General features: G+C 44.5%; 1 protein-coding gene across 1 annotated transcript in view; it reads left to right on the plus strand.

Annotated features, from left to right (window-relative positions):
- The window catches only part of LONRF2 (LON peptidase N-terminal domain and ring finger 2), a 59,136-nt gene extending 32,931 nt beyond the window's left edge, over window positions 1–26,205 (plus strand). The window contains 1 exon segment of the mRNA XM_089922640.1: window positions 1,682–26,205. Within this exon segment, the coding sequence (XP_089778766.1) occupies window positions 1,682–1,876 (195 nt within the window). The 3' untranslated portion in view covers window positions 1,877–26,205.
- The last annotated feature ends 828 nt before the right edge of the window (window positions 26,206–27,033 follow it).

Raw genomic sequence — 27,033 nt, forward strand, 5'->3', positions numbered from 1 at the left:
TTCAGCGTCAGCTCACCTCCGAGTCCTTTCTCACCCTCCACTCTGTTATAACTCCTCCTCCTCTGTTCTGTAGCCTGGATTCAGAAAGCAAGGTGATTCGACTAACTTGATTGAGGTATGAATCATTCTTTTTTCTAGGAGTTTTTTGCTTATTAACCCCAATTAATCTCTAATTGTAACACATTGCATGATGGGAGTGGCTTAAAGACAACAGAAATTTCTTATTGTACAGTTCTGGAGGTCAGAAATCCGACGCAGGTCTCACCAGGCTGTGACCAAGGTGACGGCAAGACTTTATTCCTTCCTGGAGGCTCTAAAGGAGAATCCATTTCCTGGCCTTTTCTGGCCTCCAAAGGCTTGCGGTGTCCCTTGCCTCTCACCCGTTTGTCCGTCTTCCAGGCCGGCAGCTGCCGCCTCTGGCCCCCCTTCCATAGACTCATCTACACCTGGTCACAGCCCAGCACGGCTCCCTGCTGGAAAGACCCCTGCGATGAGGCTGAACCCACCGAGGCGGGGCAGATCCAGCGTAAGCTCTCCACCTGCAGGTCCCTGACTCACATCCGCAGTGCCCCTTCTGCCGTGTAAGCTGCCATAGCCACGGGCTTCAGGAACTGGGGGGTCAACACCTTCGGGAGACCATTAGTCTTCCTACCACAGAGGATGTTAGGTCCTTTGTGGGAGATATTTTTATGCCAAGGCCCTTCCCATTAATCATGCTGCTCAGTTTCTCCCCACTCGGCGAGATGAGGAGGGAAGGGGAGGGTGTGAATCCCACAGAAGGTTGTTTGTCCAACACTCGGGCCTTCTTCCCTTGGAGAGGAGACGGGTGCCTTCCGCACAGTGACGTGGGCTGCCCTGTGTACTTTGGCCTCTGTGTTACTCCTGATCTCTCACCCTGAGCTATGGTGAGTCTAGAGCCACCCTCCCTGGTTCCCAGTTTGGATTCTGAAGTCAAGACATTAGAAGCAGGGCGCCTTGGATGCCTTGGTTCCAGTACCAGGGCTATTGAGAACAACTTTGTGATCAGCTTTTGCCTAGAGCTCATTCCAGAAGTGCCTGCTTGGTTATGTGAAATAAAGGCTCTCAGGTCGCTTACTAGTTCATATATATGTACATGTATAATTAATAGTAACTATTAATAATATATAATTGATAGTAATTTCTTATATATATATATATTTAACAATAACTCATATATATAGATGTTTCATATAGAGGTACATTTGTCACTGACTGTATTATAAGGTTTATCTTACTGTAACACTCAAACTTGCACACCTACTGTGTGCTTTATAAACATTGTGCTGTATATAACATATTTAAAACTTAAAGAACAGCAACAGAACATTGGACAGTAGAGGTAAAAATTATAGTCTCCTTTTCTGGTTGGTCATATGTTCTGAACTAGAGCTTTGAGAGAACAAGGGTGACTAATCCATAGCGTTTCCCTGTGCAAGATGCTTCTCTTGACACATTCTTCCTTTTGTGAGTTTCCTCACGTTTCAGTGTGTGACGTGACCGTAAGCTTTGTGTTTTGAGGGCTGAATGAATTGCGCGGTAGACCTCAAAGAGAAGACGGCATTTAATTCTTGTTCACGTGTCTGTGGGTAAACAAAAGACCATTTGGGGGGAACAGGCTTGTATTGTAGGTGCTAATTTTGTGCTTCCCTTTGTTTTGCAGAGTAACCTTAGTGGTCCTGCCTGGTCCTGGTGGATCCTGGCAGTGCTGCCGTTGGAGCGGAAGGCTCAGCTGGCCATACTCAGCATGATCTCGCTGAAGGAGCGTCTGCTCGCCATTCGGCGAATATTAGCCATCATCACGCGTAAGATGAATAGTCGGCAAGAGCTGGTTAACAGCCGGGAGAGAAATAATTGATTTTCTCTCTCAGGGTTTCTGGAAGCCCTTGTGTTTTTATGAGGAGTTCCAGGCACGGACGAGTAACATCCATCCATCGTGCTTTGTAAAATGCTTGTTGATAGGGTTACAGAATGGAACACTTAGCAAACGTTGACCCCTACTCAAAAGTTGGAAGTCTGTGCCTGGTGGCATCTGACTCTGTACAAGGTTAGCCTGAAATTTGAATGGATCCCACGGTTGGAAAGCAACCTAAGAAAATCTCTCTGAACCAGATGCTTTCGGTGTGTAGTTCACTCACAACAGGGGACGACCCAGGTGATTGACAAGTGGTTTAGCTTTTGCAAGAAAGGAGACTCCCTTCCCAGTAAAGTGTTCCCATCATGCTTTGGAGGGAAATCACGTTTTTACCTGGAAGCATATTTCTCAGAGTACAGGCTAACCAAAAACGCACTTAGGCTTTGAGTGTCACTGTGAAGTTGTCTGTGAAAGAATCAAACAGTTGTCTAGCAGCAGGGCTGAAGTTAGTCCTTACCCGAGGAGTAGTACAGAGCCGGTTAGAACTGTGTTTTGTGTCCTGCCGTAGTTCAGATGTTGTAAATTGCATGTTTTAATTAATATCAAAATATAAGAAGGGTACCTTGGATATAGAAAAATCTGAAAACAGTATAGTTGATTTGAGGGTATGTACTTAAACACACACACACACACACACACACACACACAACAAAGAATGAATAAAGGGAGCTAAACCTGTACATGCATTGGGATGTTCAGAATACAACCAAAGGAGTGCAAAGAACCCCTTGAAAACAACCCTGTCTCATTAATTCAGTGGATGTGAAGCATGTAGGAAATGTCATCTTTCTACTCAGATCGCCATTAGAAACTAGGCCCATCAGTAAATTTGAGTTCACCATCCATCCGCTAATATATGAAGACATTAAAAAGCTGCTATGGAATGGGTATCTGTCTATTCCAGGAAAACACATCAGGACAGTATACAAGGAGAAGGAGGCAGGTATGGGATATAAACATGTAGCAAGTTTTTCTCCAACCCCAACCTGAAAATTATATTTGTTTTCTTTTTTAGTAAGTTTTACAATGATCAGACCAGATGTTATCTATTAAAAAGCAGTGGTGGGGCTTCCCTGGTGGCACAGTGGTTGAGAGTCCACGTGCCGCTGCAGGGGACGCGGGTTCGTGCCCTGGTCCGGGAAGATCCCACGTGCCGCAGAGCGGCTGGGCCCATAAGCCATGGCCACTGAGCCTGCGCGTCCTGAGCCTGTGCTCCGCAACGGGAGAGGCCACAACAGTGAGAGGCCCACGTACCGCAAAAAAAAAAGCAGTGGTATAAATCCCAACCTCTAGTGCATATTGGTGATGTTAATTGGAATAACCGTGTGAACCTGATATACCGAATCGTTCTCACTGGCCTGACAGCTGGTGCGTTTAGTTGGCTTCTTGGTCTGTGAGGTGGATGTTCTTAATGAAGAGATGGTGAGAACCAGACTAGAGTATAAATCACAGCTTTAAGTTTTGCTTTACTTATTCAAGGTATGTGATGTTTTAGGTTTTTTTTTAATATATTTAATGATACTGAATGTTGGTTTATCAATCCATCAAGCATTTTAATAGAAAGACTTTATAATTGTATTTGTTTTTACATTGTAGGAGTTTTCAGTCACTAAAACTCAGTTTCATCATGGGAATGAGCAAACACTATTCTTGTGTAACTTAGAGTCATATAGAGAAAATTTGAATGTATTTCCCAGTACCTCTCATATTGTGAATCTCAAATCTCATTATGGTATAAAGGCAGTTTGGCCAGGTGACTTCTAAAATATTTTATTAATTCATGCATTGACAATAGTATTCATTACATCCTAACCTGATCATCTAAAAGGAAGCAAAACTGCGTCTAGTGTGCCAGAGACCTTTGTTAGAAATGGTTAGTGACAGTGGGTATGCATTGACCATGCTCGGCCTTTCTCTTTTGGAAAAATCTTTTTCTATCTTAAAACCGCATAATTGCTGTTTCCATGTGAGGGTGTCCAAGTAACCACAGTGTGATCATAATTTCTCCGGGAGCCTTCCTGAAGTTAAGTGTCTGTGCTCAGAGTGTTAGGGCTTCCCCATAACAATTGGATGCTATTGCTTTCTAAACCTCACTCTTTAAACATCATAACTTGCATAGTTCTCGAATCATTAAGTTATCTCTTCCTGATGCCATCTGCCCCTTTCTGAGTCATCTCCTCATCCTGAGTGTTCTCTCATGGAAGCCTGTTCAACAGTGATGATGCAGACTAGAGCAGCAAAAGTTTTGATTGTTTTTGTTTTCTGACAGCAGAGGGAATGGTCTGTGATCCCCTCATGCTCTGTCCAGCATCACACGTCCGCATCCTGCAAAACAGGAGAGGTTGGTGCTTCCTGAGCATTTAGCTTACATTGTTTATCATGAAGTCAAATGAAGGAAACAATACCCCAAGTCATATTAGGAAGGAAGCTTCCTTTTAGAAAGTTAAAAAAAAAAAAAAAAAGAATCCCAACTCCGGTTTGCTGTAAATCTAGCTAAAGGAGAACAGTCCCCTTTCTCCTCCCCCTTCCTACCTTTTTTCTGTGATAGAGATGTCATTTCTAAGGATTTCTCAGGAAATAATGTCATCTCTCGTTCAAAGTCAGAGCATTCCAGTTTAATTTTACTGAAAGTGTTCTGACCCTAATGCTCTAGTTACATCAGAATAAAAACAGAATCTATTTAGAGTAATAACAGTGTGGGGAGTAGTTTTTCTCCTTTAAATTTAGCACTGGAAGTACAGTATACACTCTGTTAGGTATTTTTCCATTCACTCTCCTAAGTGGCTTGACTCCTAATTCCATCCCTGCCTGTGTCTTTGAAACGCAGCTGACATCCTGACAGGCAGTATTCTGAAAGCCCGGGAGATTTGGGGGGTATCTTGTTCCCTGTGTGTGTCCCTGTCTTCTGTATTGAAAGGATATTTTTGAAAGTTCCAAATTAAAAGTTAAAAATTTTCAGGTTTATCCACGCAACCGCCATAAGTTCTAACCAATTCACGTGCCACATTTTGGAGTGTGATCTCATTTTTATAACCAAAAAAATGTCTTTTCTCAAACTGCTCCTCCCACCCAAACGAAGAAACCCCGAATGTTTAATAATTTATATCTCAACTTTTAACATACGTCAGGTCTTAACCACGGGACTTTCGAATCATCAAGGAACAAATTTATAGATGGTAAAATTGCTGTGACCCATATTATCATTTTGTCATAAAATTATTTGAAAATTGGCAGTTGATACAATCAAAATACTTCATTGCCTGACCTAGCCGTGTAGTCATTAGGATCTGTAAGCTGCTTTTAAAAAGTATTCATCTGTTTCTTCTCCTTCCTTTCTTTTTTTTATGTTTTCCCCCACCACTTAAATTACTGTTTAGAATTTCGATGCTGTCTTTCAAATAATAAAAAAAAAGAAATATCAAAGATATGAGGAGGCAAGTAGCTCATTAGGAGGAAAATAAATGTGGGTGGTTTCTTTCTGTGTAAAGCACGAGGTTTCATTTTTCAGAAATATGCCTGTGGAGTCAAGCAGGGAGGTCCCTATCTCCCATTTTAACGTGGGTAGCAGTGACAACTTGCAGAAAGAAGCTCTTTGTCTTTAGCACCATCCCTACTAAAAGGCCCTGTTCTGATTCTGTGGTTCACCAAAACCTAACTCCCAGGGAAGCTAGATTTGAATGGGTAGGGGGGGTATATGTGCCAGCCACACAGGGGAAGAATTGAACCCTGAATGTTGCCAAGCATCACCTCCTCTCTACTAGGCCTAGATGCTTAAGTCTAAGCCGTTGACTTCAGTCTCCTAGGAGAAGGTCTTTTCACCCTTAGAGTTGCTCACGTTAACTTCACGTATCACCCACTGCTAAAAAAAATTACCAACATCTGCTGGATCCTATAAAGTAGCTTTTAGTAGTGGATCTTAGGTGTATATTCTAGTAGCGCATATTGAAATATTAGGATATGTCAGCAGCATAAAATAAAGAAGAAATTAAAGTGCCACCATTGTACTTGGCCACGTTGGGAACCGTATCTCTGATTTGTGCCTGGGTCTTAATGTGTAACGGTGACTGAGTAACAATACAGAGAGGTCCATGCCATTGAAAGAAGAGTTTACTGTTATTCGCAGTTCTGTTAGAAATGAGAGGCATGGCACTCGGGGCTACTTGGGGAAGCGCCCAGCGTCCGGAGGCAGAGACAGCAGTGAAGGGAAGGCGTGGGGCACTGTATTTTGGCAGGAAAGGGGAAACGGCATGGCTAGTTTGTGTAATGTCGGTGGGCTGTGGGCTGCAGGGTGGTCTCCAGTTGTCTGGTACCGGCCCTGGGTGGTTTGGGCAGAGGAATATTGCCTCTTGCAGGGTGAGAGCCATCAGAGGAGGTGGTTCAGAGTGTGAGCGCTGAATCGTTGGGTTTTGTATGAAAGTCGTGCTCCCTTGTGAGCCCTTTGCTGTCTCTTAAGTATTGGCTACCCCAGGAGGGGCCATCTCTCCCCTGTCAGGGAGGCCCCCAAGAAGTCAGAATATCATAAAAATATTTTTTAAAAACATGATTAATACAATTAGTCCTCCGATGTTTTGACATCATATTAAGGAAACTTGGGGTGATAACAGAGACAATGAGACATTTAGAGAATAGGGCATAAGTTACCTTAAGCAGCATAGGAAGCATTTTTCATGAGAGTAAAATAAAACACAGAGGAACACTGGTGAAGGTATAAGGAGTCCTTGAGGCTGGCTCATAATTAAGTTTCCCATTTATATGGCATTAGCCAAGATCACAGATCTGGAATTTTTTGGGGGAGGGGTTCATTAATATTTTGGGAGAGTTGTAAAGTGTGTTAAAAGTATTAGTCTGATAATAATATCTTGGTGCATTTCTTGGGTCAAGATGGCAGGTCGAGCAGTTGTGCTATTGGAGGGTATGATCTGGTAATTTAGCAAAGTATATTAGCGATTAGTGGTGTCAACCTCTTTGGGAAAAAAAAAAAAGATAATCAGTTCAGCCCGCACAATTGAGCTTATTCATAAATAGCAGAGGAATTGCAATTTGGGACAAGCAAACTATGGTGAACCACAGGCAAGTTTGGAGAGCAAAGGAGGAGAGTGTTCTTCATAGAGGAAAGGAGGAAGTTGGGAGGAATTTTTTTTTGAAGTATTCTATTCTATTTATTTATTTATGGCTGTGCTAGGTCTTAGCAGCATGCGGGATCTTTAACTATGGCATGCGGACTTCTTAGTTGAGGCATGCGGACTTCTTCATTGTGGCATGCAGACTCATAGTTGCGGCACGTGAACTCTTAGTTGCGGCATGCATGCAGGATCTAGTTCCCTGACCAGGGATCGAACCCGGGTCCCCTGCATTGGGAGTGTGGAGTCTTACCCGCTGGACCACGAGGGGAGTCCCAGGAGAGGTTGCTTTGAGCAAAAGTTCATCAGTGGAAAATGAGAGTTTGCAGTGGTGGCACCTTTTCATTGACTGCAAGCGAGGGCATCTTGCTGTTGCCAGGCCAAGGGGGCAGTCTTCCTTCTTCCTGCAGTGCTGTTCAAGCTGTGATCTTGTGGATTCCTAATTCCAATTCTGAGTTAGGGTTCTTTAAAGCATTTTCACAGTGGCATGTGTGTGTAACTGAGGGAAAGGAGTGGTTATGGGGAGAGACACAGGGCAGGAGGTTCTGGTGGAAAGCTGGAGGGCAGTAGCAGGAGAAGGCAGTGGGGGAGTGAGCGGTCCTCTCCTAGGGGCTTGAAGGGTTGACTTCGGTAAGACAGCAGATGCTTCCTGGGGAAAGCAATAATCACCATTAATTTTTGGAATGGCGTACAAATGGTACTGATAGTAACGTCTACCAGATTTCCCTTCAGGCGTGGGAGCGTGGGGGGCTGTATGTGTTGGCAGAGTGAGGAATATATATACCAGGATTGTGGGCTAAGCAGACAGCAAGCTGAGAAGCATAATAGAATGCATAATTTTGAAGGAAGCAAAGCAAAAATGTCTTGTGTTCAACTTGTACCTTAGGAAAGGCAGTCCGTGGGCAGAGGTCTTAGTGTCCAGGGTGTAAAGTTGTCTCCAGTGGCAGACCTGTGGTCTGAGATGTCATCTGAACAGTGAGATTCTGAGCCAGGGTGATGTCTAGGATGTGGGATTTGATATCAGTTTTAAATGGATACCCAGTTGGGTTGATGTGGGTTTCAGCACTTGATATGTTTGGTTGAAACAATGGCTTACTTAAAGAGTTTGCAAACCAGTGAAAGCTCCCAATTTAGTAGTAGTAAGATGGACAGTGAGCAGGATGGTGTGCAGCTGTACCTGGCAGAGTTTTTGTTTTTGTTTATTGGTGGAAGTTTATTTCTGGTTGGATCCCATATCATATGAGTGACTGCCTAGCATGTGGGAATGTCTGTGATTAATGGGTCCTATTAAAAAATAAAATTCAACTGAGTAAATCTGAAGACCTAATTGGTTTTATTAAATGATTCATGGATCAGACAGCATCTCCTCTAGCAAGCGGAGTGATACCCTGGGGAGTTATACAAAATGGAAGGCTTTTATAAAAAAGGAGGGTGGGATGAGGAGTACATTAGCAAAAGAAAAATGAAAGTTCATTGGAGAAAAGTAAGGGTTCAGGGAGATGACGGCTTCTCATTGGCTAACTTGCAGCATTTTCCATTGGCCGGGCTTGTTGCTAGGCGAGGAGAAAATCTCTTCCTGCTGGGGTAGTGGAGATGCAAGGGATGTCTCTTCCTGCTTGAGGTAATTGACAATGAGTGGTAGGGTGTGAGAGCTTCCTCTGCAGGCCTCCCCAGCTTCCGATGTTGGTTGACATTTTCTTTATTAATTTTCACATTTTCCCCTTTTTAACAAGATCTTTGTCCAGAAGCATTGCTAATCAAAAGTCAGGCTTTCTGAGTTCAGTAGCCTTCATCCCTTGATGCCAGGAAGGACCTTTCCTGAATGTCATGTCCCATGTTAGATGGACAGTGTGTGGACTGGAAACCACTTCAGGCCCATTTGAGTAACAAGGAAAGGTAGTAGGGAGAAGTCTCAGGTGTTTCTTTTCCAAAGGCTATATTCTGTCAAGGTCATAAGCATTGGAGATCATCTTGAAGTGCTGAGCTAGCAACACCTTATTAGTTATGTCATTTTTAGGGACTGCTGCCTTTACTTGTTAAGCCAGGGTTAAGTCAGATTTTTAGTGCCTGTGGGGAGAGAATCTCCTAGTTTAAAGAATTATTCTAAATGTCTTGCAAAGATGGATGCTGCTGGTGAGATTTCTTAGTGAGTGGGGACAAATCTGACGTAGATAACCATATGATCATGGAGGTGAAGAAAGGGCTTTATCTTTCCAGGCCATTGTCAGAGTAAGAAGAGAAAGAGGGTCTCATGTTCAGTTAAGAGTGTGAAATATTGATCCATGTTTTTGGGGCAGAAGCAGTCTACCTTGTTGACCTAAAACAATAAAACAGCCAGTTATTTTACCAGCAAAATGGGTTTATTGGGGATCAACAAAGAATTGCAATTTGGGACATGCAGTCTGTGGTGAAACACAGGCAAGTCTGGTGAACAAAGGGGCGGAACATTCTTTTATAGAGGAGAAGGGGGAGTTGGGAGGGGCTGTTATAAACAAAGAATCCACTGGAGGAACCTGGAGTTCAAAGTGTAATGGCTTTTCATTGGCTTAGTCATGACAGTGTCTCATTAGCTGGGTTATTGCCAAGCAAGGAGAAATTCTTCCTTCCTCCTGTTGGGTAGTAAAGTAGTCACCTTCTTCCTGTTGGAGATGCAAGGCATGGCTCTTTTTGTTGGGTGTGCAATTGATGTCAAGTGGTAGGACATGAGAGCGCCCCCTTCTGGCATCACTACTTCATTTTAAATGAGGTTTCTGTTTATTAATTTTCACATTTCCCCCTTTTGATCAAGATCCTTCTCTGAAAGGATCACTGATCAACAGTCAATTTTTTTTCAGATTTAGTGGCCTTTGTCCCTTGATGTCAGGAAGGACCTTTCCTGGGTGTTGTGACCCACGTCAGAGGAAAAGTGCACAGATTAGAAACCTATCAAGGTCAAATTCAAGTAACAAGGAGGGGTAGGAGGGAGGTCTCTTGGGCATTTCCCATCTAAAATTTGTATCTTAGAATAGTGATACAAGTGTGCCCTCAAAACTGAAAGAATTAAACAGGCTCTTTGGGAAGACACAGTACAGGAATAAACATGAAGCAATAGCTAATGAACTGTTTGCAAAAATAGCAAAACTTCAAAGACTTTTTTTGTTGTTGTTATCTCAGAAGAACTGTTTGGAACCAAGTGTTTTAACAGTAATACAGCCTGTAGCTTGCAAATTCAGAGACCATGAATTTGAATCAGAAACTAGGCTCAGTTAATAGTCCAGATGAAAGAGAGAGACTGTGAATCCTGAACTTTCTGATGGGGCTGGTCTGGACATCTTGGGAAAGCTGTCTAGACATCAGATGTCATCTGTTTCAATTCTGGGGAATCTTTACCTTCAAGTCACCAGGTGGTGTGCAGGTCCAGCCAGGGTTTGGTTCTTTTTTTAAATGTGTCACATGAATCCAAGAGTCTGTTTTCTGGAGTTGTGGTAGTACCAGGGTTGATTAGTGGTACCTGATACAGGCATTTCCAACGAAGTTGAAGCGAGTTTTTCCAGAGGTGTCTTTTTCAGTAGACAAAATCTCCAGGTTGCAAGGTGTTACGCTAAAGGTTCTTGTCTCCCTGGAGCACACTGAAAAAATTGCTCTATCAGAGCATGGTTGGGTTTTTCTTTGAACATCTTTATTGGATATTGGAGTATAATTGCTTTACAATGGTGTGTTAGTTTCTGCTGTATAACAAAGTGAATTAGCTATACATATACATATATCCCCATATCTCCTCCCTCTTGTGTTTCCCTCCCACCCTCCCTATCCCACCCCTCTAGGTGGTCACACAGCACCAAGCTGATTTCCCTGTGCTTTGTGGCTGCTTCCCACTAGCTATCTATTTTACATTTGGTAGTGTATATATGTCCATGCCACTCTCTCACTTCGTCCCAGCTTACCCTTCCCCCTCCCTGTGTCCTCAAGTCCATTCTCTACATGTGTGTCTTTATTCCTGTTCTGCCCCTAGGTTCTTCAGAACCAGTTTTTTTTTCTTTTTTTAGATTCCGTATATATGTGTTAGCATACAGTATTGGTTTTTCTCTTTCTGACTTACTTCACTCTGTATGACAGACTGTAGGTCCATCCACCTCACTACAAATAACTCAATTTCGTTTCTTTTTATGACTACGTAATATTCCATTGTATATATATGCCACATCTTCTTTATCCATTCATCTGTCGATGGACATTTAGGTTGGTTCCATGACCTGGCTATTGTAAACAGTGCTGCATTGAACATTGTGGTTCATGACTCTTTTTGAATTATGGTTTTCTCAGGGTATATGCCCAGTAGTGGGATTGCTGGGTCGTATTGTAGTTCTATTTTAGGTTTTTTAAGGAACCTCCATACTGTTCTCCATAGTGGCTGTATCAATTTACATTCCCATCAACAGTGCAAGAGGGCTCCCTTTTCTCCACACCCTCTCCAGCATTTATTGTTGGTAGATTTTTGATGATGGCCATTCTGACTGTTGTGAGGTGATACCTCATTGTAGTTTTTTTTTTTTTTTCTTTTGTGGTACGCGGGCCTCTCACTGTTGTGGCCTCTCCCATTGTGGAGCACGGGCTCTGGATGCGCAGGCTCAGCGGCCATGGCTCACGGGCCCAGCTGCTCCACGGCATGTGGGATCTTCCCGGACCGGAGCACGAATCCGTGTCCCCTACGTCGGCAGGTGGACTCTCAACCACTGCGCCACCAGGGAAGCCCCCTCATTGTAGTTTTGATTTGCATTTCTCTAATGATTAGTGATGTTGAGCATCCTTTCATGTGTTTGTTGGCAATCTGTATATCTTCTTTGTAGAAATGTCTTATTTAGGTCTTCTGCCCATTTTTGGATTGGGTTGTTTGTTTTTTTGATATTGAGCTGCATGAGCTGCTTGTATATTTTGGAGATTAATCCTTTGTCAGTTGCTTCATTTGCAAATATTTTCTCCCATTCTGATGGTTGTCTTTTCGTCTTGTTTATGGTTTCCTTTGCTGTGCAAAAGCTTTTAAGTTTCATTAGGTGCCACTTGTTTATTTTTGTTTTTATTTCCATTTCTCTAGGAGGTGGGTCAAAAAGGATCTTGCTGTGATTTACGTCATAGAGTGTCCTGCCTATGTTTTCCTCTGAGAGTTTTATAGTGGCTGGCCTTACATTTAGGTCTTTAATCCATTTTGAGTTTATTTTTGTGTATGGTGTTAGGGAGTGTTCTAATTTCTTTCTTTTACATGTAGCTGTACAGTTTTCCCAGCACCACTTATTGAAGAGGCTCTCTTTTCTCCATTGTATAATCTTGCCTCCTTTATCAATAATAAGCTGACTCTATGTGTGTGGGTTTATTTCTGGGCTTTCTTTCCTGTTCCATTGATCTGTATTTCTGATTTTGTGCCAGTACCGTACTGTCTTGATTACTGTAGCGTTTTAGTACGGTCTGAAGTCCGGGAGCCTGATTGCTTTGGCTATTCAGGGTCTTTTGTGTTTTCATACAAATAGTGAAATTTTTGTTCCATTTCTGTGAAAAATTCCATTGGTAGTTTGATAGGGATTGCATTGAATCTGTAGATTGCTTTGAGTAGTATAGTCATTTTCACAATGTTGATTCTTCCAGTCCAAGAACATAGTATCTCTCTCCATCTGTTTGTATTATCTTTAATTTCTTTCATCAGTGTCTTATAGTTTTCTGCATACAGGTCTTTTGTCTCCTTAGGTACATTTATTTCTAGGTATTTTATTCTTTTTGTTGCAATGGTAAATAGGAGTGTTTCCTTAATTTCTCTTACAGATTTTTCATCATTAGTGCATAGAAATGCAAGAGATTTCTGTGCATTAATTTTGTATCCTGCTACTTTACCAAATTCCTTGATTAGCTCTAGTAGTTTTCCGGTAGCATCTTTAGGATTCACTATGTATAGTATCATGTCATCTGCACATAGTGACAGCTTTACTTCCTCTTTTCCGATTTGGATTCCTTTTATTTCTTTTTCTTCTCTGATTGCTCTGGCTAAAACTTCCAAAACTATGTTGAATAATGGTGAGAGTGGACAGTCTTGTCTTGTTCCTTATCTTAGAGGAAATGATTTCAGTTTTTCACCATTGAGAATGATGTTGGCTGTGGGTTTGTCATATATGGCCTTTATTATCTTGAGGTAATTTCCTTCTGTGCCTACTTTCTGAAGGGTTTTTTTTTTTATCATAAATGGGTGTTGAATTTTGTCGAAAGCTTTTTCTGCATCTATTGAGATGATCATATGGTTTTTCTCCTTCAGTTTGTTAATATGCTTTATCACATTGATAGATTTGTGTATATTGAAGATTCCTTGCATTCCTTGGACAAACCCCACTTGATCATGGTGTATGATCCTTTTAATGTGCTGTTGGATTCTGTTTGCTAGTATTTTGTTGAGGATTTTTGCATCTATGTTCATTAGTGATATTGGCCTGTGGTTTTCTTTCTTTGAGACATCTTTGTCTGGTTTTGGTATCAGGTTGATGGTGGCCTCGTAGAATGAGTTTGGGAGTGTTTCTCCCTCTGCTGTGTTTTGGAATAGTTTGAGAAGGATAGGTGTTAGCCTTTCTGTAAATGTTTGATAGAATTCACCTGTGAAGCCATCTGGTCCTGGGCTTTTGTTCGTTGGAAGATTTTTAATCACAGTCTCAATTTCAGTGCTTGTGATTGGTCTGTTTATATTTTCTGTTTCTTCCCTGTTCAGTCTCAGAAGGTTGTGCTTTTCTAAGAATTTGTGTATTTCTTCCAAGTTATCCATTTTATTGGCACATAGTTGCTTGTTGTAATTTCTCATGATGCTTTGTATCTCTGCAGTGTCAGTTGTTACTTCTTTTTCATTTCTGATTCTGTGGATTTGAGGCTTCTCCCTTTTTTTCCTGATGAGTCTGGCTAATGGTTTATCTATTTTGTTTATCTTCTCAAAAAAACCAGCTTTTAGTTTTATTGATCTTTGCTCTCATTTCCTTCATTTCTTTTTCATTTATTTCTGATCTGATCTTTATGATTTCTTTCCTTCTGCTAACTTTGGGGTATTTTGTTCTTCTTTCTCTAATTGCTTTAGGTGTAAGGTTAGGTTGTTTATTTCAGATGTTTCTTGTTTCTTGAGGTAGGATTGTATTGCTATAAACTTCCCTCTTAGGACTGCTTTTGCTGCATCCCATAGGTTTTGGGTTGTCGTGTGTTCATTGTCATTTGTTTTTAGGTATTTTTTTATTTCCTCTTTGATTTCTTCAGTGATCTCTTGGTTATTTAGTAGTGTATTGTTTAGCCTCTATGTGTTAGTATTTTTTACAGTTTTTTTTTCCTGTATTTGATATCTAGTCTCATAGCCTTGTGGTTGGAAAAGATACTTGATATGATTTTAATTTTCTTAAATTTACCAAGGCTTGATTTGTGACCCAAGATGTGATCTATCCTGGAGAATGTTCCATGAGCACTTGAGAAGAAAGTGTATTCTGTTGTTTTTGGATGGAATGTCCTATAAATATCAATTAAGTCCATCTTGTCTAATGTGTCATTTAAAGCTTGTGTTTCCTTATTTATTTTCATTTTAGATGATCTGTCCATTGGTGAAAGTGGGGTGTTAAAGTCTCCTACTATGAATGTGTTACTATCGATTTCCCCTTTTATGACTGTTAGCATTTGCGTTATGTATTGAGGTGCTCCTATGTTGGTTGCATATATATTTACAATTGTTATATCTTCTTCTTGGATTGGTCCCTTGATCATTATGTAGTGTTCCTCTTTGTCTCTTGTAATAGTCTTTATTTTAAAGTCTATTTTGTCTGATATGAGAATTACTACTCCAGCTTTCTTTTGATTTCCATCTGCATGGAATATCTTTTTCCATCCCCTCAATTTCAGTCTGTATGTGTGCCTAGGTCTGAAGTGAGTCTCTTGTAGACAGCATATATGTGGGTCTTGTTTTTGTATCCATTCAGCCAGTTTATGCCTTAAACTACATTTAAGGTAATTATTGATATGTATGTTCCTATTACCATTTTCTTAATTGTTTTGGGTTTGTTATTGTAGGTTGTTTCCTTCCCTTTTGTTTCCTGCCTAGAGAAGTTCCTTTAGCATTTGTTGTAAAGTTGATTTGGTGGTGCTGAATTCTCTTAGCTTTTGCTTTTCTGTAAAGGTTTTAATTTCTCCGTCGAATCTGAATGAGATCCTTGCTGGGTAGAGTAATCTTGATTGTAGGTTTTTCCCTTTCATCACTTTAAATATGTCCTGCCACTCCCCTCTGGCTTGCAGAGTTTCTGCTGAAAGATCAGCTGTTAACCGTGTGGGGATTCCCTTGTATTTTATTTGTCGTTTTTTCCTTACTACTTTTAATATTGTTTCTTTGTATTTAGTTTTTGATAGTTTGATTAATATGTGTCTTGTTTCTCCTTGGATTTATCTTGTGTGGGTCTCTCTGGGCTTCCCTGACTTGATTGACTATTTCCATTCCCATATTAGGGAAGTTTTCAACTATAATCTCTTCAAATATTTTCTCAGTCTCTTTCTTTTTCTCTTCTTCTGGGACCCCTACAATTCGAATGTTGGTGCATTTCATGTTGTCCCAGAGGTCTCTGAGACTGTCCTCAATTCTTTTCATTCTTTTTTCTTTATTCTGCTCTGTGGTAGTTATTTCCACTGTTTTATCTTCCAGGTCACTTATCTGTTCTTCTGCCTCTGTTATTCTGCTACTGATTCCTTCTAGAGAACTTTTAATTTCATTTATTGTGGTGTTGTCATTGTTTGTTTCCTCTTTAGTTCTTCCAGGTCCTTGTTAAATGTTTCTTGCATTTTCTCTATTCTGTTTCCACGATTTTGGATCATCTTTACTATCATTACTCTGTATTCTTTCTCAGGTAGAATGCCTATTTACTCTAAATTTGTTTGGTCTGGTGGGTTTTTACCTTGGTCCTTCATCTGCTGTGTATTTCTCTGTCTTCTCATTTTGCTTATCTTACTGTGTTTGGGGTCTCCTTTTTGCAGGCTGCAGGTTCGTATTTCCCGTTGTTTTTGGTGTCTGCCCCCAGTGGCTAAGGGTTGGTTCAGTGGGTTGTGTAGGCTTCCTGGTGGAGGGGACTAGTGCCTGTGTTCTGGTGGATGAGACTGGATCATTTCTTCCTGGTGGGCAGGTCCACGTCTGGTGGTGTGTTTTGGGGTGTCTGTGGACTTATTATGATTTTAGGCAGCCTCTCTGCTAATGGGTGGGGCTGTGTTCCTGTCTTGCTAGTTGTTTGGCATAGGGTGTCCAGCACTGTAGCTTGCTGGTCATTGAGTGAAGCTGGGTGTTGCTTTTGAGATAGAGATCTCTGGGAGATTTTCGCCGTTTGATATTACGTGGAGGTCTCTTGTGGTCCAGTGTCCTGAAGTTGGCTCTCTCACCTCAGAGGCATAGCACTGACTCCTGGCTGCAGCACCAAAAACCTTTCATCCACACGGCTCAGAATAAAAGGGAGAAAAAGAAAGAAAGAGGATAAAATAAAGTAAGATAAAATAAAATAAAGTTATTAAAATAAAAAATTATTAAGAAAAAAAAATTTTTAAGTAAAAAAAAAGAAAAACAAAAAACGGACGGACAGAACCCTAGGACAAATGGTTGAAAGCAAAGCTATACAGACAGAATCTCACACAGAAGCATTCACATACACACTCACAAAAAGAGGAAAAGGGGAAAAAATAATATATCTTGCTCTCGAAGCCCACCTCCTCAATTTGGGATGATTCGTTGTCTATTCAGGTATTCCACAGATGCAGGGTACATCAAGTTGATTGTGGAGATTTAATCCGCTGCTTCTGAGGCTGCTGGGAGAGATTTCCCTTCCTCTTTGTTCTCACGGCTCCCAGGGGCTCAGCTTTGGATTTGGCCCCGCCTCTGCATGTAGGTCGCCAGAGGCTGTCTGTTTTTCACTCAGACAGGACGGGGTTAAAGGAGCCGCTGATTCGGGGGCCTGGGGAAGGGAGGGGCACGGAGTGAGGGGTGAGCCTGAGGCGGCAGAGGCTGGTGTGGCGTTGCACCAGCCTGAGGCGCGCCGTGCGTTCTCCCGGGGGAGTTGTCCCTGGATCCCGGGACCCTGGCAGTGGTGGGCTGCACAGGCTCCCCGGAAGCGGGGTGTGGAGAGTGACCTGTGCTCGCACACAGGCTTCTTGGTGGCGGCAGCAGCAGCCTTAGCGTCTCATGCCCATCTCTGAGGTCCGCGCTTGTAGCTGCGGCTCGCGCCCATCTCTGGAGCTCCTTTAAGCAGCCCTCTGAATCCCCTCCCCTTGTGCACCAGGAAACAAAGAGGGAAGAAGAAGTCTCTTGCCTCTTCGGCAGCTCCAGACTTTTCCCCGGACTCCCTCCCGGCTAGCCGTGGTGCATTCACCCCCTGCAGGTTGTGTTCACACCGCCAACCCCAGTCCTCTCCCTGCGCTCCGACCGAAGCCCGAGCCTCAGCTCCCAGCCCCGCCCGCCCCGGCGGGTGAGCAGACAAGCCTCTCGGGCTGGTGAGTGCCGGTCGGCCCTGATCCTCTGTGCGGGAATCTCTCCGCTTTGCCCCCCGCACCCCTGTTGCTGTGCTCTCCTACGCGGCTCCGAAGCTCCCCCCTCCGCCACCCGCAGCCTCCGCCCGCGAAGGGGCTTCCTAGTGTGTGGGAACCTTTCCTCCTTCACAGCTCCCTCCCAGAGGTGCAGGTCCCATCCCTATCCTTTTGTCTCTGTTTTTTCTTTTTCCTTTTGCCCTACCCAGGTACGTGGGGGGTTTCTTGCCTTTTGGGAGGTCCGAGGTCTTCTGCCAGCGTTCAGTGGGTGTTCTGTAGGAGTTGTTCCACGTGTAGATGTATCTCTGATGTATCTGTGGGGAGAAAGGTGATCTCCGCATCTTACTCTTCCGCCATCTTCCCCCTCTCCCTCACGTTTATTCTTGTTCTATCCTTGCCGTGAAGTTCAGCGGGGTTATTCTTAAGTGGATGAGCACTTGCCGCTCTCATGTATACACCAGCCTGATTGTCGGCTTTATATTAGTTATATGTGTTAACAGTTTTGGTTATATGAATCTGATCTTGTTGGTGTCATTATGAAGTTGGTGGCCATATTTGAGTGTGACCGCCAAGAAGCTGGGTGATGACGTGTTCATCGCTTTGCTGTTCATCTTTTAAACTTCAGTATAAATCTCCAACTTGAAGGACGTTGTACTACCACCAGCTTTTGAAATGTGCTTTGCCAGCCTTGCACTGCATCGTTCATCCTTTGATCACCATTCAGTCCTGATGTATAAACATTCCAAGTTTCTGGTGGAAATCCTGGAGCTGTGGTCTTCTGCCTCTGTCTCACCTTCCACAGACATATACTCTTTCAACATAATCCATTCGGTCATTGTTTCCTGCACTCTCCACAGTGTGCTGAGAAGTTCATTTACATCTTCCAAAGCCATAAATGGAAGTCTCCAGACACAGGTGTTGCTTTCTGTTGTCTTATATTCCTGTGTTAGACCCAAAGAAGATACGTTTCACCCCCGTGATTGTGAAAGTGAAACAAACATCCTTTTACTTCTGCAAAGGAGGCCGAAGCGTTTTCTGAGCTCTAGGAGACCCATCTGGAACCATTAACAATCTGTTTTTGATGGTGAAGTACGCCTCTTGGCATTCTCCAGCCCAATCTAGAGGATCACACTCTCTCCCTTTAAGGGTCTCACACGAAGGTTTGGCAGTGAGCCCCAAATTAGGAATTCAGTCACAGAAGAATCCTGCCGTACCCAGGAATCCCTGTAATTGTCTCTGAGTTGTTGGTATTACCACCCTTTCCAAGACTTCCCTTTGGTCCAGGAGCAAGATCCTCTGTCCTTGAGATCATTCAAATCCCAAATATTTAGCATTGGATTGAGAGATTTGGGCCCTTTTCTTTGATATTTTGTATCCTCGATCAGCCAGGAAATTAAGAGACCAAACTGTGTTTTTGTCTGAAGCTTCTTTGGTTTTACTGGTAATCAAAATGTTATCTATATACTGGAGTAAGGTTCCCCCTATAACTGTAGATCCCTTAGGTCTTTGGCTACGGCTTCCCCCAAAATGGTGGGGGCATTCTTGAATCTGACATAGCTGACATAGGCATTCTGAGTATGCCACGCACCCTTTTTTTAATATTTATTTATCTATTTATTTATTTGGCTGTGTTGGATCTTAGTTGTGGCACGTGGGCTCTTTGTTGTAGCACGTGGGCTCTTCGTTGCAGCACATGGGCTTCTCTCTAGTTGTGGCACTCGGGCTCCAGAGCACGTGGGCTCAATAGTTGCGGCATGTGGGATCTTAATTCCCTGACCAGGGGTCGAACCCGCGTCGCCTGCACTGGAAGACAGATTCTTAACCGCTGGGTCACCAGGGAAGTCCCACGCCATCCACTTTTTGCAGTTTTTTCTGGATGTCTGGAGCACTCTAGGTAATAAAAGTCATATTTTATTACCTTTGCGAGGATCTTCTGGACCTGTATCAGTCAACTGCCTGTGTGTCTCAAAGATTCTCCCCAGGAATTCTGAAGGGTTTTTGTGGGGTTTGTGCCTCCGTTCCTGAACTTTGTTAAGGCACCCCTGCTTGGAAACCCCTGTCTGCAGTCCTAAGATAATGAGGCCTCTGTAGTGGTCAAGCTTTATTTGTCTCCAGGCTTGTTTGGATCCCATCCCGGTTCAGCGAGGGGGACAGCAAGGGCAGCTCCTGCCCTCACCGGCTTGCCTGGAGTGGCCTTGTGAGTCCTGTTGGCCTCCTGTCTTGCCTTTCCCACGACCATTCTGCCTTCCTCAGAAGTGAGGAGCGTGTTAAGGAGGGTTTGCAGATCTCCCCAGGTTGGCTTGTAGGTAGCAAAAATGGGGGAGAAAAGATGTTCCGTTTTCTTGGGATCGTCCTGGTGTGCAGGCATATTGGTCTTCCAGTTACACAGGTCAGATATTGACAGCGGGGTGTGGAGGTGTACCAGGCCTTGAGGCTGACCTGCTGTGTCAGTTCCTCCTATGGGCACTTGCTTTTTCTTAAATCTCTTCAGTGACCCTGTGAGTTAGTGATTATTATTTTTTTCTTTTTCTTTTTTAAAATTTATTCATTTATTTTTGGCTGCGTTGGGTCTTCGTTGTTGCGTGCGGGCTTTCTCTAGTTGTGTCGAGCGGGGGCTCCTCTTTGTTGCGGCGCGTGGGCTTCTCACCGTGGTGGCTTCTCTTGTTGCGGAGCATGGGCTCTAGGTGCACAGGCTTCAGTAGTTGTGGCATGTGGCCTCAGTAGTTGTGGCACGCAGGCTCAGTAGTTGTGGCGCACAGGCTTAGTTGCTCTGTGGCATGGGGGAATCTTCCTGGACCAGGGCTCGAACCCGTGTCCCCTGCCTTGGCAGGCAGATTCTTAACCACTGCACCACCAGGGAAGCCTCTCTTTTTCCTTGTCTCGCTCCAGCAGCACGGGGGTCTTTTAGGGTTTCTCCCGTTGCACCATGACCGTACATTGCTTTTGAATGACCTTATCTTGATATAACGTGAAAGACTATGCATAAGGAAGCTGATGCCATTTTTCTTCCTTGTTTACAAAATAAGTCTAACTGCAAGGTGGCATTGTAGTTCGGAGATCCGTTCTCAGGCCGCTGCTCCCCCAGTTCTGGAGAGTATTGCAGGCAGGTAGTGTTACAGAACAATATCGTCTTTTTCCTTTTCATAGGCTCGTAACTGAAAGTGCCCCAGTTTTGGAGAATGCATCTCAACGGGCTGCATTTCGGTGTACCATTTGCATTTCCCATTTTAGGGGCTTTTTCCATCTGGCCACAGCAAACAGAGGCTCTCTAAGAACCCTGACTGTGTGGTGTTTGCAGGGAGTATGTGTCACCGGTGCCTAGGTTCAGGCAAATACCGGCTTGAAACAAGGTGACTGCTTCACCATGAAAATGAAGGCCTGAAAAGATGTTGTTTCTTTAAAAGGGGGCCCTTGTGAAGCCATTACCTGTCATGAGCAGATGCTCCAATACCCCTGTAAATTTCTTAGTCCCTTGGGAACATCCCAAAGGATCAGAGGGAATGGTGCCTCTTTTCTTGGAATCAGAAAGCCCTCATGAGGTGAATTCGTAGAGGGAGTTTTGTTACCGATGCACTGAGTCCGTCGCATGGGGTGCATAGCCAGTGAACACATCAAGTGTTTTTGATTAAAGCAGAAGCAGTTAATTTCTTGTGACAAGTCAGGAGACAGGGAGATAGCTCTCAAAGTGCTGACTCCCCAAAGAGCTGGACCAGGGGAGTTTCAAGTCTGGGGAGCATGCATATTCATGAAAGGGTAGGCGTGATCATTGTAATGAGGCAAAGGTTACTCTAGCTTGCCAAAAACTGTGAGCAAGTAGGTGGTGGTTGGTTGTTTTTTGGTTGTTTGTTTGCACTGTGGTATCTTGTTGACTGGAATGCACTGTAACCTTTTTGGAACATCTGGTGCCTGGAACTTTCTTCAACTTAATGGTTAGTTTCTACAAAACAAAACACACTTTGGTTTAACCCCATCCTTTCCCTACTGCTGCCTCACTAACAGTTTGTCAGGATCACGGAGAAACTCAGTCCCCAAATAGCCAATTCAGTTTAAACAAGTAACAGTAATAGACGATAATACACATCGCTCACTCACATTCACAGACCTCACTTTCAGACGAATTTGCTCTGAGTCAGGTTCGAGGCCAAATTTAAGCCAACAGTTTCCAGGAGTTTCTAGACCACATTCAAGTTTCCAAGTATCAAGAGCATCTCTGAGAATGATTCTTCCACTTCCTTTCTCTCCTGCCAGTGGGGTCTCCCCCTAATACCAGGTCCCTCCAAGAAGGGTCAATACCAGCGCACTGTCACTGTTACCGAGTTAAGTCGTATGGACCCCTGCTCGGGCCCTAGCCCGATCGAGGCCCTCCGCCTTGGCGGGGAAGGTTCTTCTTCCATTTGGGTTCATGCAGCCAAAAATGAAACCCAACATGAGGTTGAAGGAGCACAAGCTTTATTCAATGGCCAGAGAATGGAGAAGCAGGAACTTAGTCCATAAATCAACTTCTCACTTTAATGGTGAGTGGGATTTGCTTTTAAGGAGGAAGGGCAGTTGGGGGAAAAGTGAGACCAGTGCTGGGGAGCACGGTGTTAGTTTCCTAGGAAAGAGGCAGAGCTCTCCTGGAAATGGGGCGCTGCCCCTTTCTTGTTCTTTTCTGGTCTGTGACTTCTGATCTTGGCCACCGGTAGGTGTGTCATTTAGTACACTAATGTATCAATAGTAAAATCAGCATAAAATGAGACTCACGGTCTGTTGGAGGTCAGATTCGTTGCCATCTTGGTTTCAGCTGGTTCTATCTGGTTTTGTTTCTCTCTTCCTATAGCTTCCTTTGTTTGTGCCCAGACCCTGTGACTTAAAGATACGTTAGTTCCTGTTCAAGGGACGGGTTAGTGCGTTCCTCTTCAAGGGAGGAGCTGGTGGGTTTTGAGCAAGGGTCTAATGGCAACTCTGCTAACGTCATGAGGAGAGAAAACAGGTTTCAAACCCCTGTACTGAGACACCCAGAAGAGATCTTGTTCGGGGGCCTTTCTTTCTGCAGAAGTGAACCGGCAATGTGCCAAAGGCTGTGGACGCTGTGCCAGGGCAGAGGTTCTGAGGATGCGTCTTCTAGGCAAAGTCGCCTAGGCAGCTGCTGAGACAGGTTGTCTGGACCCCACTCCCGATGCAGGGCCAAGAAGCCATGAGCAATTGTCCAGACAGGATTTAGGGTCCCATCTGGGGTGCCACAATTTGTACCCGAGTAAGTGGGCTCCTTGCCCGTTGCACAACAGAAAGACCAGATACTGAGGGAACAGTCTTTGCAGAGAGCAGGCTTTACTGCAGGGCATCCAAGCAAGGAGACAGGAGGCAAAGGTCAGATCTGTCTCCTTGATCAGGTTTTGAGTGGGGTATCTATTGTGGACGTAGAGAGCAGGAGGGGGAGGGCGCTCAAAATGATTGGCAGGAAATAAGGTGTAAGTGTCGAGAGTTCTCTACACAGGCACGACTGTCCTTCTTGCCTGTTCATGGGTCACGTGTGCAATTTTGGGGGGGGTCCATATGTCACCTGTGGCGAATTTTCAGCCAGTGACATCTAACGTTCACTGTTGGTCATTCTAGTTCCTCAGTGTGCCTGCTCACCCGGGCAATGCTCAGTTGAAGGGGCCCTTAGCAAGTTGTTTCCATTCCTGCAGTTTCCCTGGTACGCTGCCGGACAAGCTTGGGGGGCTCAGTAAATCGTTCCGTTTCCATTTTATGGGCCTTGTAAGATACAGGGTGTGGTTTCAGTGCCATCACTGAATAATGTGGTACTGGTACTTCAGTATTGAATATTGTCATAAACTGTATAAGAATTCTTCCATTATCTTAGGCCCTGGAATTGTGCATAAGAAATTGTTTTCCACGTCTGGTTGTGTTACATTCCTCTGGAAATTCAATTCCATGCCACGGAGTTGGGTTTGGAAGTCGATGCCTGTTTTGAATTCTGTTTACTTACCTTGGTAATGAGTTTTGTTCTAACAGGCCCTCTCCATCATGAATGTCACGGGAGTTCTTCTAAGGACCTGCAATAGTGTTGCCCTTGGTTCTTCTTTGCGTGTCGTTTTAACCTGTTCAGGGTTTTCCTTACTTCCCCTCAACACCGACGCTGTGCTGGTGTTTTCCTGTCCCATCTTGAATGATTGTAGTGTCTTCTGAATCCTGAGGAGTTGTACAGACATTGCAGATTTTCCTCTCTTCACAGCGCTGGTACCTTTTACTCCCATCTCTGTTCAAGGAATGGAAATGATAGCAAAGATGTTGACAATGTAGCCTTTTCTTCTTGTGAGTATACTATTCCTGTCATATTCTGCTGAGAAATAAATATGTTATATTACTAAGCAACAGAAGAAGGTGTTTGTTTTTTTTTTCCCCTTTTATAGCTGCCTGACCAATGGTCATTGGTTTACTGGTAGGGGGAAGCCTTACTAATGTCTTAGGGATTTGACATCTGGGTTCAGCCGGGCTGGATCAGCCAGTCGATAGGTACCAGCCAGGGGTGTGGTGGTCCATGCCAATTGGCAGGTAAGTCTGGGAGTCACCTCTTCAAATAGCGGTGGATGCTTCTCGTGGGTATCTCTGTAGCACGTCGATTCAAGCGACACATTATCCATTAACCCCGGGGACAGGATGGTTGTAGGGAGGTTAATTAGATGCCTGGTATCCCCCCCCCCTCGCATGACGGCTATTACACCCAAACCCTTGGTAGTAGGAGAGCCACACCTGTTCTCACTCCTCCCGAACAGGTGAGATGCTCTATAAAGTGTTCATGTCAATGCGTTTGCTGCCTATTTTACATAGTACTTTGACCAAGCTCCTCCTTTCAAGCTCCACCGTTACGGAATGACCCAGCCACATCCACCCACATGCCCGGTGACTTACTAACTTATCAACTCGTGTATCACGAGATCCCAGCCTCAGCTTGTCGTCCTCTGTGCATTTCTATAGCTGTAGGGCTGGGCCTTGGTCCCGCTCTTGTGCAAGACTCGAGTCCTGACCCCATGTGCTGCTACCAGCTAGGCTGCCAGGGCAAGAAGGGTTATTACTGGCAATACAGCAACACACATTATTGGAACAATAAAACACAAGCGTATTTTTATGTTTTAATCCTGTCAACCAAAAGTATAAAGAAATGTTACTGGCTGTTTGAACCCAAGAACGTTTCCTAATAAGCCTGGATGGTTTTTGACAGGGCCAAATATCAAGGACCATTTGGCGGGGACCAGTTGTCTCCATGGATGTTTTGGACAGGACCAAATATGCACTAATCATACAATTTGTGATATAAACTCTTAGTGTGTAAATTTTGGATTTCCAGTTGGATCGAGTTGTGCCCCTTTGTTTTAGTGTAGGTACACGTGTATATGTATTGGTGACCTTCAACTTAGAATGGTCAGTGATTTTTATCAGCAAAAATGGGTTTATTCAGTAGTTGATTTCTGGTAGGAGATGCAGCGCGCATCTTTCCCTGTTGGGGCCTGTAATGGATGGTTCTTTCTCCTTGATGGTTCTTCTTCTGAGGTCTGTAACTGACAGTGCTTTCTGTCATTGATGTTGGAGTAGTACTGCATGAGCAGCCCTTCTGGCCTCCCGACTCCATTTTAGTGAGGTTTTACTTTTTAAATTTTCACTAAATGTATTTTTATTATATTTGCATTAAAATTATATATATATATACACACACATATAGATAGATCTATTTAGTTACCTCTTATTTTCTCCCGTGTCTACAGGGATTTTTTTTTTCTTCAAAAAATTTTTTTCTGTTTCAACCTTTTAGCCTCCTGAAGCTGAGGTTTTTAGTTTCTGTCAGATTGGAGGGAGAGCGGGGTAGCGAAGGAGCCTGGTGCCTTAGGCAGAAGCCTCTCCCTAGGACGGCCGCTGACTGTAGCATCATTTGTCCCCCTTACCCCTAAATCTTTTCAGAATGGCTTATATCTCTGGGCTGCTAAAAATTTTCCCTATTTTTTCTTTCTTTGTCCCTTGTCTGTCCATGACCCTTTCTTTTCTTTTCTTTTCTCCTTTGGTGTTAGCCTGGTCAGCTTCTGGTGGTCTTGAGTGGCCTCCTTCCTAGGGTGTCCCAGTCAGCCTCACAGGGCGTGGTCTTGATCCAAGAAAGCAGCGGTGACAGCATCCTGATTTGGGAGGATGCTCGCAGCCTGTTCATAGGTAGCGACACTCACAATGCCCAGACACATCGGCCAGGAGATTTACCATCCCCTACGAGCTGAGAAGCTTCCTTGGGCCTTGGGGGATTGGGGATAAAGTACTCCTTCCCCTTATCCTTTTCTTTCCTTCTTTCTTTTTTTATATTGAGTTATAATTTACATAGAACACTGGACATTGAACTGCCGGTCTCCACGGAAGGGCTCTCTTACATCCCGCGGGGTCAGGGACAAGTCACAACAGCAGCAAGGCAGGCCTCAGCAAAGAGGTTTGCCCTTGAAGCAACACTGAAGCCTTTAGGTGCCACAGTTTACTTCAGGAGGCCACCCGTCACTGTGTCACCCTTTAGCACACGGGGGACCAACACCTGGACCCTCTGCCAGGGATACCCTCTGAAAGGGCAGGCCAGTAGGGCCCGTCGCTCACAGGACGGCGGCGAGGGTGACTCAGTTGGGCCGTTGGCTCGGTTGATCAGGCTCAGCTTCCAGCACAGACTGTCGGAGGAAGTCATTCCTCGCTCCGTTTTGGAGGCGGCTCTGCCTTGTTAGCCGGTTATCCTGGTCGCCCTCAGGGTCACCAGCCCGGAGAGTAGGCTTTCGGGGTGGAGAATCAAACGGGACGCATAGATCTTATTACATAATCCGGAAGGTGCCAGCGAGGGGTTGCGATTAACATCGTCCTGGGCTACAACCCCTGCGAGTTGTGTGAGGACACGCGAGACTGCCCCCACTTCAGACGCCAGCCACGGCGCACTTGTGTGAGGACACGCAAGACTGCCCCCACTTCAGACGCCAGCCACGGCGCACTTGTGTGAGGACACGCAAGACTGCCCCCACTTCAGACGCCAGCCACGGCGCACTTGTGTGAGGGACACGCAAGACTGCCCCCACTTCAGACGCCAGCCACGGCGCACTTGTGTGAGGACACGCAAGACTGCCCCCACTTCAGACGCCAGCCACGGCGCACTTGTGTGAGGACACGCAAGACTGCCCCCACTTCAGACGCCAGCCACGGCGCACTTGTGTGAGGACACGCAAGACTGCCCCCACTTCAGACGCCAGCCACGGCGCACTTGTGTGAGGACACGCAAGACTGCCCCCACTTCAGACGCCAGCCACGGCGCACTTGTGTGAGGGACACGCAAGACTGCCCCCACTTCAGACGCCAGCCACGGCGCACTTGTGTGAGGACACGCAAGACTGCCCCCACTTCAGACGCCAGCCACGGCGCACTTGTGTGAGGGACACGCAAGACTGCCCCCACTTCAGACGCCAG

This window comes from Delphinapterus leucas, chromosome 13, assembly GCF_059928025.1.
Source record: "Delphinapterus leucas isolate spDelLeu-1000000601 "Yukka" chromosome 13, BTC_Dleu_Yukka2, whole genome shotgun sequence".
In the NCBI taxonomy this organism is placed as follows: domain Eukaryota; kingdom Metazoa; phylum Chordata; class Mammalia; order Artiodactyla; family Monodontidae; genus Delphinapterus; species Delphinapterus leucas.